Raw genomic sequence first — 11477 nt, 5'->3', positions numbered from 1 at the left:
TGCTTGTGAATTATAGTTGTTATTTACAGATGTCCAAAGAGAGTGAACTTTTTTTCTTTTTTTAGTGTTCTAGTTGACTTTTTAATGCTGAATTTTAAGTAATGATATATTTATGTTTTATTGCGGAAGCCACTCAAGGCAGGTTCCCCAAAGAAGTGGCCTGAGATTTTTTTAAAATAAGTAAATAATTTTTAATAGATAAGTTTGTACCTATGAATTCACATGCATAGATGCTAGTATCTGAAAGACACAGTTTTGAACTCCCAATCTACTAGCTTGCTAGGTGATCTTGGGCCACACACATGCTCTGCCTAACCTACCTCACAGGGTTGTTGTGATGATGATGAGGAGAGGAGGGCCATGTAACCTGCTTTGTCCCACTGGGAAGTGAGGTGGGGTATAAATGAAGTAAATACACAATTTAAATATAAATATAGCTCCAGATGTCCTCTTTTTAGAGGACATATCTTTGTGTGTGTGTGTGTGTCCGCCCTCTTTTGGGGGTCTGTTTTTAAAAAACTGATGAAAATGTCCTCTTCTGGAGTTGGAAGGTTAGGAATATTCCTAGTTAGTAGCAATTTGTTGTTGTTGTTCAGTCACACAGTCGAGTCCGACTCTTCGCGACCCCATGGACCAGATCACCCCAGGCCTTCCGGTCTTCCGCCGTCCTCTGAAGTTTGCTCAACTTCATGTTCGTTGCGTCTATGACACTGCCTAGCCATCTCATCCTTTGCCGTCCCCGTCTTCTTTGACCTTCAGTCTTTCCCAGCATCAGGGTCTTCTCCAGTGAGTGCTCCCTTCTCATTGGGTGGCCAAAGTATTTGAGCTTCAGTTTCATTATCTGGCCTTCCAGGGAACAGTCAGGGTTGATTTCTTTTAGGATGGACTGATTTGATCTCCTTGCAGTCCAAGGGGCTCTCCAGCACCATAGTTCAAAAGAATCTATTAGGCCTTCCTTACAGTCCAATTCTCGCAGCCATACATGACTACTGGGAATACCATTGCTTTGACCATGCGGACTTTTGTGGGCAGGGTGATGTCTCTACTTTTTATCATGCTGTTTAGGTTAAATAGTCGGGGAATTTAAAGTGAGATTCATCATAGTGATCTCTTGTTTGTAGCAGTCAGTTGGGAAATGTTTCTTTTTCTTTTTTGCTTTTCAATAGAGGGTAGCCGATGCTCCCTCTAAGCTGTGGAGTCCTGTGAGCAAAAATTCTACTTTTGTGAGCTACTAACATTAAAGTTGTGAACAGGCAGGTGGTTTGGCTACTGCATAAATTAGTTTGCTCTGGACTGGAGCCGTCCTTCCTGAGTCAAGACAAAAATGTGTGAGCCGGAGGGTAAAAAGCTGTGAGCTAGCTCACACTGACTCAGCTTAGAGGGAACACTGATGGTAGCCCTAGCTCACTGTAGTGGTGTCGCCTCTTCCTGGGGCATCAGGGGCAGCTCAGCTCCTTGAGTTACAGCCTGTCATTCAAATCTTTACAAAAAGCTGCTTCAGGAAGAAAACAAAAGTCTTCAGGAAGAAAAAAAAAGTCTTCAGCCAATTTGACTGGACATTTTCCTTTAATTATTTTGATGAATATCGTTTTAACGTTTTGTTGTTACTATTTTCTAAGCTACCCTGGGCAGGTTCCTGGGAAGGCAGCAGGTTCCTGGGAAGTCAGGACCCTCAGCAACAATGGAAGCACACACTTGCAAGAAGGTTTTACTTTGTTGAAGCTGGAGATGCATGGACAGGAACACTGTTAGGAATGAGGGGTGAACTATGCGCAAAACATAGTACATTCATATGAGCATTACCCAATTACTATGGTTCCCGCGCGCGCCATCAGGCTTGGGAACTAACTGCAATCCAAAGCAAAACAGGTACCAGCGTCCCACGGTTCTGCCTGCCTAAAGCAAAAGCAGTGATCTAAGCGACTCCTCCAACGGCCTTGAGAGATACGCAGTGCAGCTTACAGGAGAACGGCAATTAGCCATAGGGAAAGGTATGTGCATCTGGGCATAGGAAGGTATGCGCATGGGCAACAGGAAAAACCATTTTGGCAGCTTGCTGACACATACACATTTTCAAAGTAAATAAATTCTGAATAAACAAACAAGAACCTGGACGTTTCTGAGGTCAAAAGATGACTGTCTACTGAAGAAGACGCTTGCTACCCCACACTACTGTGGACGCTAGACGCCGGGAAACAAGCAGCGGACTGGGGGAGAGAGCTGCTGCCATTCTCGTGGCTGCTCTGGAGGCATCTGGCTGGCCATTCTGGGAAACCAGATGCCGGCTTGGATGGATCTGTGGTGTTTTTGGGGGTTTTTTTTTAGCCCCCGGAGGGGATTTTTTATTATTTTTTATCAAACTACAAAACTACTACAGAAAAAAGGGAAGGTTTTTTTTTACATCTATAGGATAAAGCAAAAGAACCCACTACTAACTAAAAACCCAAGAGGAGGAGATCTTCACTAGCTTAGTTACAGCAAATCTTCACTTCACTTAGATTATTATAAACTGAGTCAAACATTTGTATTGCTTTCTTTTTCTTTAACTCTTAAACGTAACTGTCTAGAAACAGTACCCCCCCCAATCATCCCCTTTCAGAGTTCTCAAAGGCACAATTCAGAGTCCTTCAGCCTTCACTTCTCCTTTCCTCGTCTCTTCCGCAGCTTATAAGGACTTTTTGGGGCAGCTGCCCCTTGCTCTGTCAGAGAGTCCTCCCCAGAAGAACCCGAGTCCAGCTCGCCACTAGACTTGCTGTCCTCTTCTTTTTTCCCGTCCTCTGGTCTTAATTCTGGATGTAAGCTGTTGTGTGCAAGCTTATTCCCAGAATTAAAGTTTGTTGGTCTTAAAGGTGCCACTGGACTCAAACTTTGTCCTGTTGCTTCAGACCAACATGGCTACCCACCTGAATCTCTCAGTTTGGGATTTCTAGCATAGATTTCTCTCCACCCTCAGGATTCTCAGCACCCTCATAAAACTATAAAACCTGCGATACTCTGGAAGCAGCCGTGATACACAACTTTTAAAAAATCTACCTTCTGAAAACAAGTGATGGGCCAACTTCTCCTCAGTTTAATGCATATTTGTTCAGAAAATGCAACATGTAGGTTTACAAACCATCTGATCTCAAACATGTTTTTTTCTGAGGAGTAATCTTTTTGCTGAAATGCTGTTCATGCTTAGTTTGAAGCAGGGGTCATTTCCTGCAGGAGCGCAAAGGAGCGGAGCTCCAGCAGTAAAGAGCAGGGGGTGGGCACATGCAACAAGCCCCACCTCCTGCTCCCAGCAGCCCTCAGTCAGAGCAAGAAGCAGCCAGGTAAGTTGCAGAGCCCCCCCCCCAGTCCAAAACAGTCCAGTAGCACCTTTAAGACCAAGTTTTATTCAGGTACAAGCTCTCTCTCCTCTGAGGACAAACCGCCACCCCCCCCCCCCCCGATAGCTAGCAATCCAAAACAGTCCAGTGGAGCCTGAGCGGTGGGTGTTGCTTTCTGACACACTTCCGGTGATATTAGGGTGTGTGGTATATGCAAACAAGTTATGCTAATGAGTTATGCTAATGAGCTCCTGCACCTGTTTTTCGACGACATGACCCCTGGTTTGAAACAATTTGCGATTCAAAGAAATCCAACTGATACCCAGGTAATGTGGCTAGGAATGGGCTGTAAGAATAATTGTACTTTTGAAAATACGTGTACAAATTTTTTTTATGCTTGTCTTTAGCAATGTGTTTGATTTCAAACAAAGAGTAGGAAATATTTTCTGTTTTTCTGTAGTCTATACAATGTCTTCAGTATCACCTGCAGCAATATCAGTTTCAACACGGCCTTCTGATGTGTTCACCGCCAGGAGAACAGAATCCAGTGATATTCCTACTATCATCCATCACGTCAACTATACGACAGAAAGATTGTTTGGCAGGATTAATGTCATTTATCTGTTGTAAGTAACATAGCTGTGATAAAGTCACTCCTGGAACTGTTTGAGGTGTGTGTGTGTGTGTGTGTGTGTTATTGTTCTAAAACTGAATGAAATGAACCTCTGTTTTACAGAGAAACAGCTAATCTTGCAGTGACCTTAATCAACCAGAAGAATGCAGCTGTTGCTCATGCCTTATTTCTGGACTATCCCAACTGGAATTGTGTTGATCCGGCCTACTGGGAAAACGCCATACAAAAAAGCTATAATGAGGGCAGGTGCACGGTAAGTAGGAAACATTTTTCTCTTCACATTTTTAATTTCCGGTGCCTTTGCTACTGTGTGTCTTTGATGCAGGAAATAGACAAGGCCAAACTACAAACCACTTGGAAAAACTTCATTCCCTTTTACGTGTATTAATGGTGTGTTATATGAAGATGAATACAGAAGAGTAGTTTTCCCCCCCAATGCAGCTTGTTTCACTTTCATGCTGCAGTCCTAGGGTTTCCTTCTCAAACTTCTCTTGGAGAATGAAGAATGCACCATTTTGACTGACTTGTATAAGCACAGAATGCATCCTTGAATGCCTTAGAAAATCTCTGTTCTATTGGCTTTGATTCCTAGGGAAATATCTGTGCTCTGTTACTTGACATGGAAAGGATTTCATGGTCTTAGGAGAACTTAGGAGAAAGAAAACCTATGGAACTGTAGGTTCGAGAAGTTTTCTTTTGTCCCAGATCCCGGCTGCCTGTTATAATCTAGTCACGTGAAACCTGGCTATGTGTCAGCCAGGCTTGAATTGCTGAGAATTCAAAAGGCTTCCTGAGACAGGCAGAGAAAGCTGGAGGGGCTGTTGAGCAATGGAGAGGCACCATGGGTTTGTTCTTGCTCATTGAAACCAGGCTGCAACCTGACACCAGAGGCACCAGTGTGTAGCTGCTTACCCACCAGCATTGAACACAGGGAGATGGTGGCACCAAAAAGCCTTAAAACCACAGTTTTCTTTTTACCTATTTCTCTTCCCCATCCTCTTTTTATTTTGTAATTCAAAGTCTGATTGAGGAGTTGTGGAGAACTTGAAAGATTGCACACTGTTTCATATCATTTTTGGTCGGTTGAAATAAAAGGTATTATGTCGCTTTGTACTTTGTCGAGCAACTGGTCCCCTTTCAGCCTTCTGTTTTTATCTTTGCTCATTTAAAGAGCTAATTTTCCATAGCAGCTGCTAGTGGGAGGAATACAAACAATTAGCTGCCAAGGTGAGAAGAGAGGTAGAAAATGAACAGAGGAAACTGGCCCAATACTCAGTCATCCTTTTCCCGCTTTCTGTGCCTGTCTTCAGGGAAGGGGAGGAGAGTCCTCAGAAATCTCTGCCTCAGAGTCTGGTTTACACAAGAGTGCGTCACATCAGCTATTAAATTTACCGTTTGCCACTTGGACCTAAGCTCTTCGCTCGCCCTCAGCAGCATCATTCAAGAATTCAGCTGGGTAGATGCAGACAGGTTTCCTAATTTTTTTGATTGATACTGTGTAGAGGCATTTTCAGAGCAATTGTCTTCTTGCCATTAGGGTCTGGACTTTAGAAGCTGGATAATTATTTCAGTGCAGTCAAGAAGAGGCGTGGCTTGGGGGAGAATAAAACACAAGTTCAGTAGCCCCTTATAGACGAACATTTATTTCAAAGTTAAAGTCCAATGGCACCTTTAAGACCAACAAAGTTCACTGCCACAGGAAGTGGTGGCGGCTACAAGCATGGGCGGCTTCAAAAGGGAATTAGATAAGCATATGGAGCAGAGGTCCATCAGTGGCTATTAGCCACAAGGTATAGATAGGGGCTCTGGGGCTAGGGATGCTCTGTCTTCTTGGTGCCTTACAATTATTTATTCACGCGGGACTAACAATGATTTATGGGGGTAAGGGAGGACAACATATATCTTTTAAATCACACACATTCACAGTTGGCGAGGGCTTGTTCAGCTGTGGGTCAGACGTGTTCCGTTGGCATATTCACTTCGGCTTGGCTAGATGACGTCAGCTTCTCCAGGTCTTGCAGCGCCACACTGCCACCACCTGGCCAGAATGACCCATTACTGGCTTCTCGGAGTCAATGAGATTTTATCTTAGGGTTTCAATCTTGTGAGCTGAGCATTCCGGTCGCTGGCTAACACCTCCCCCACCGGGGTGGGTGGGTTTTGGTGTGCCCGCCCTCTCTAAGGAGTGGTACCCATTTTATCTACTCGCTGAAGCTTTCGAACCGCTGGGTGGATGGCGAGCTAGGGACAAGGCTGGTAGCTCACACCATTATGGGGCTAGAACTGACAGCCGTACTGTTCAGCTCAGATGTTACTAACCAGAGGATAAATCCTCTGTGCCACCGCTTCTAGTCTCCCGGCCCCACTGCTGGACCTCCTGATGGCACCTGGTATTTTTGGCCACTGTGTGACACAGAGTGTTGGACTGGATGGGCCTTTGGCCTGATCCAACATTGGCGTCTCTTATGTTCTTATGAATTGGATCAACATATGGAGCAGAGGTCCATCAGTGGCTATTAGCCACAAGGTATAGATAGGGGCTCTGGGGCAAGGGATGCTCTGTCTTCTTGGTGCTTGGGGGGGGGCAACAGCGGGAGGGCTTCTAATGTCCTGGCCCCACTGGTGGACCTCCTGATGGCACCTGGTATTTCTGGCCACTGTGTGACAGACAGAGTGTTGGACTGGATGGGCCTTTGGCGTCTCTTATGTTCTTATGTTCTTATTCAAGGTGTGAGGGCACACGAAAGCTCACACGTTGAATAAAACCTTGTTGGTCTTAAAGGTGCCATTGGACTCTAACCTTGTTCTGTTGCTTCAGAACAACACGGCTGCCCACCTTGATCCAACATTTATTTCAGTATGAGCTTCCATGAGTCACAGCTCACTTTATCAGTAGGCTGTGACACACAAATGCTCATATTGAAATAAAAGGTTGTTCGTCTCTAAGGTGCCCCTGGACCTTTCTTTTATTTTGCTATAACAAACCAACACAGCTGCCACTTTAAAATCATTTAAAGAGACAGCCTTGCTTTTGGGGGCAGTGGAGGAAACCTGTATGCAGTAAAACCACTAGTAATAAAAAATTTAACTATTTTATATAAGTTTTTATTACTAGAAGCAAACAGGAGTGATATGGACCAATGCAAACCATTGACTTCCATTAACTTAGAAGGGTGCAGCCGTGTCTCGAATGGGATGCAAAGTAAGAAAGAGGAATGGGATATCTTCAAACGATAAATGTGTGTACATACATGTTTATTCATCGTACTAAAAAAGTTGTGAAGCTACTCTGGGGGTGCAGTGAGAGAAGGAGAGAAATGTGTCTCTTGGCTCCAGTGATGTTCTCAGCACATGCATCTTTGGATTCATTGTTTTATTTTCCAGAGGAAGGAAGAACTGAATTTTCCTCAGTTCAGCTTGGAATGTTCCAAAACCCTGAGGAAAAAACCCAAAGGAACCACAGGCAGGGGTGGGACAGGAAAAAATGTTCATCTGAATCAGCATCTGAAAAATGGCCTTTTCAGTCTATGCCTACTGTTATGAAAATAATAATAATAATAATAATAATAATAATAATAATAATAATAATAATAATAATAATAATAATAATAATACCTTTCGAATTATTGATTGCTCAATCCTGCAGGGCTGCTGGCTCTGAGCGATTTACAGTTACACAGGTTTTCACAAGGGACTAACAATGATAGGGGTAAGGGAGGACAATATATAATTCTTTAAATTGCACACGTATGCAGCCGACGGGGATTTTGTTCAGCTGTAGGCTTCAGTCGTGTTCCGGGCGGCATTCATTTCGGCTTGGCTTGATGACGTTAGTTCTTCCTGGGCTGGCTTTGAGTCATAGCACCGCACTGCCACCGCCTGGCCGGATTGGCCCATTACAGGCTTCTTGATGCCGAAGAGGTCTTTTTTCCAGGCTTACGAGCTGGACATTCCATTCGCCGGCTAACACCTCCCCAATGTGGGGTTTAGTGTGCCCACCCTCTCTAAGGAGTGGTACCCATTTTATCTACTCGCCAAAGCTTTCGAACCGCTGGGTGGACGGCGAGCTGGGGACAAGGCTGGTAGCTCACATCAGCGTGGGCTAGAACTGACAGCAGCTCTGTTCAGCTCAGATGTATTAACCAGAGGATAAATCCTCTGTGCCACCACTTCCCTTATTGGTTTATTCATCAATACCCCAACTTTCTTGCCCAGTGGGGACCAAAACAACTTATGTTGTTCTCCTCTCAACCATTGTATCCTTACAACAGCCCTGTGACTCAGGTTAAGCTGAGAATGTGTGACTGGCTTCTCTGGTCTGAGTCTGACACTCTAATCACTGTGACGTACCGGCTGTATGCAGCCATTGTCTGTTGAGACGTGTGTGAATCACACACGCAGGTTGCTGGGAAGGGTTGTTTGTACTGACAAAACATGCATGCATCCAGTCAGTTTGTATTACCTTTCTTTGTTACGTAGTTAATGGGTTTAAAAAAAAAAAAAGATTATCCCTCAGAACAATACAATTGTAAATTTGTGTAAATTGTGCTTCAGAACAAACATGCAAAATGCTATTCAGATATTTACTGGCTATCTAAATATTGCTTCCAACACGGAATTTATGGGCAGAGGGATCTGTTGGGCTTAAACCTTCTTCTACCAGCCCCTCCCCCCTGTAATTGCTCCCTCTAGCTTCCCCCCACACAGACGAGCGGGAAACCTGGCCTCACAGTCAACTTGGGGGAACAACAGTTGTAGATATGCGGATGGCAGAGAAGAAGCAACAGCAGGTAGGAGGGTTAAGTGCACATAACCCTTCTGTCTGCTGCTTCTTGCTGTGGACATCATAGGTGGACTTCGGAGTCCTTTCCGCACTTGGATCTCATCCCCGGTTTTATCAGAGTTCAACTCGCGACACAAGACCTTGCATTTACCTCTGGTTATAAAGCATCCATTTATCCTGGGACAAGTCTGGGGCAAAACCGGGGTGACCTCCATGTAATGTGGAAACAAAAAATACCCCGAGATAATTATAGGGGTGAACTCGAGTGTAGTGTAGAATGTAAAAAATACCCTGAGATAATTAGAGGGGTGAACTCGAGGGGAGTATAGAATGTATGTTTAGGCAAAGGGTTGAACCAGGATTTAAGACCTAGTGCGGAGTCACCCAGAATTTCATGTTCGCTCCTAAGCATGGTCCTTGTCCAGCAGCTCCTTGGCTGTGAGCTGTCCCTGGTGCTGAAGTGAACAATGTGCTGCTCCCAGGAGTTGTGTCTGCACTGGAGCTCTACAGGATTGATCTGCAGGTGCTTGTCCTTAATTTAGCCATGGCAAGACACTTCCCCGAGTGTGAGATTTGTACATATAAATAATTTTATCTGTGTCACAGGATCAGCACCTATGGTAAATGGCAGTTTCATTTTCTGAAATGGTTGCTTGAATTTCTTTGCATCTTCTGTTCACAGCCTTTGAACACACTGTTTCTGCATCTGTTTGTGGCAATGGATGAACGTGCAGTTCACTGTTCTCATGAAATTATGAAGTGAGTTGATATGTTACCGAATATGGCGATGTTTGTGGAGAATCTGACAGGCAGATACTTAAAACGAAAAACCAAGGCTGCAAACCAGCATATTTTTATAAGGCCCTTTCAAGTCAGTTGTTCGCTGGATTGTAGCAAATGCGTGGTTCAGTTCACACTTGCAAGTTCTTGTACTCAGCAAGCAAGGGATGATGCATAGATACAAGGCCACTTGGCTCTGATTTAATTCTCATAGGCTTGTTAACCAACACTGCGTAATGTAGCTGCTGGTTCCAAGTAAGTGGGCTAAGCTTGAGCACTCATTTGTAGGATTCTTGGACTAGATTTTGAACTAGAATTTGTAGGATTCTTGGACTAGATTTTGAACTAGAATAGCCTTTTGGCAGACCCACTTCAAATTTTGCACGTGAGAGCCGTTCAGTAGGATTGCTGTTATTTTAAGTTAGGGTGTCAGGATAGTGTGTTGAAACACAACCTGGAATAAAAGTCTTGAAACATTCAAAAAGGGCTGTAGGAATTAACCTTAAGTGAATCTGAACCAATCTCTTTTCTTAACAACACCATGGATTCCCCCAAATAAAGAACAGCCACTTTTATGTTTAATGCAAGGTGTCTGGAAACATTTCTTAGTGTGAAAGTACCAGGGATGTGTAATATCCGGATTCTATCTATTTTGTTTGCAGCAGCCTCCTGTAGCTTTGTTTGATACTGGGCTTGTCTTTTAGATCCTGCATTCTAGTGCGCACACCTAAGATTTTAACAGGGGTTAAGAACCTAACCTGACAATGGTACTACTATCTTGATGAACTGTGGGTTGGCTTATTTAAGAATGTATATACTGTCCCTCCAGAGATGTGCTTGAGGTGGTCTGCAAGTGAAAAAAATACCATAAAATCATTGTAAAAAAACCAACATAAATTGTCAATATTAAAAACAAGGCAGGGGCATGAAAACAGCAGAAAACGGCTACCAAGCAGCCTAAAAAAAAGCTGTAGAACCGGAGAAAGCAATTGCTTTCCTCGGGATGCAGTAGAATTGTTTAATCAAACTGATCAATCCATTTGGGTGAACTTGATTTGGAAGCAGCCTTGAGTGGGCAAGATTCATGTTCTTTCTAAGGAAGAGGAGGAGGAGGAGGAGGAGGAGGAGGAGGAGGAGGAGATTGGATTTATACCCCGCCCTTCACTTGGAGTCTCAGAGCGGCTTACAAACTCCTCTCCCTTCCCCTCCCCACAACAGACACCCTGTGAGGTGGGTGGGGCTGAGAGAACTCTGACACAAACGGCTCTTTTTCAAGGACAGCTGTGCCAGAGCTTGTGACTGACCCAAGGTCACATCAGCAGGTGCGAGTGGAGGAGTGGGGAATCAAACCCGGTTCTCCCAGATTAGAGTCCGCACACTTAACCACTACACCTAACCCCCAGTTTAATAGGGAAGTGGTAGATGTGACACATGGTTAAGCATATGCATAATTCTTACTTTATCCAGAGGCCAGGTTTGTTTTCCACAAGTCCCCTTCTGGAACCGCCTCATTTCTGCCTGGTTTCAAGAACTGAGTATTTTTTAAAAAAATAATAATTCACAACATAAAATTAAGCAAGATAATCTAAAGTTTTACAAGTAAAAATGCCAACCTGTTTACCCTAACTTGTTGACTATGTGGATTTAAAATGGATGATTCAGGGATGGAAAAGATTTTTTTGAAGCCTAATTGAAAAATAGCATTGTTTGTTTGTTTTAATTACATGTAATATTTTAATCCAGGACTGTCTTTATAACCATACCAGAACTGCACTTCATACTTCTCTTCGTACCAAGTCAAGAGAATTTAGGTAAGGCTGCTCAAAATCCATTCCCTCCCCTAACAGTCTTCTTATTTGTGAGGAAAAGATAAAAAAGGACCCAGTTGAGCTTATTCCTCGAGGGGACAAAAGTCTGGGGAAAAGTACTGCAGAATACCCTGTAATAGGAGTCTTTCTTTAGGGGTTGG

The 11477-nt window shown here is 43.8% G+C and overlaps 1 protein-coding gene across 1 annotated transcript in view; it reads left to right on the top strand.

Moving 5' to 3' along the window:
• The first annotated feature begins 3779 nt into the window (after positions 1-3779).
• CFAP61 (cilia and flagella associated protein 61) overlaps positions 3780-11477 on the top strand; it is a 213237-nt gene continuing 205539 nt past the window's right edge. The window contains exons 1-4 of the mRNA XM_015405997.1: positions 3780-3937; positions 4048-4198; positions 9411-9487; positions 11252-11319. Of these exons, the coding sequence (XP_015261483.1) occupies positions 3780-3937; positions 4048-4198; positions 9411-9487; positions 11252-11319 (454 nt within the window). The remainder of the gene's footprint in view (positions 3938-4047; positions 4199-9410; positions 9488-11251; positions 11320-11477) is intronic.

The sequence above is a fragment of the Gekko japonicus genome, unplaced genomic scaffold, assembly GCF_001447785.1.
Source record: "Gekko japonicus isolate JY-2015 unplaced genomic scaffold, Gekko_japonicus_V1.1 scaffold388, whole genome shotgun sequence".
Classification (NCBI taxonomy): domain Eukaryota; kingdom Metazoa; phylum Chordata; class Lepidosauria; order Squamata; family Gekkonidae; genus Gekko; species Gekko japonicus.
This window is presented reverse-complemented; position numbering and strand designations above follow the sequence as displayed.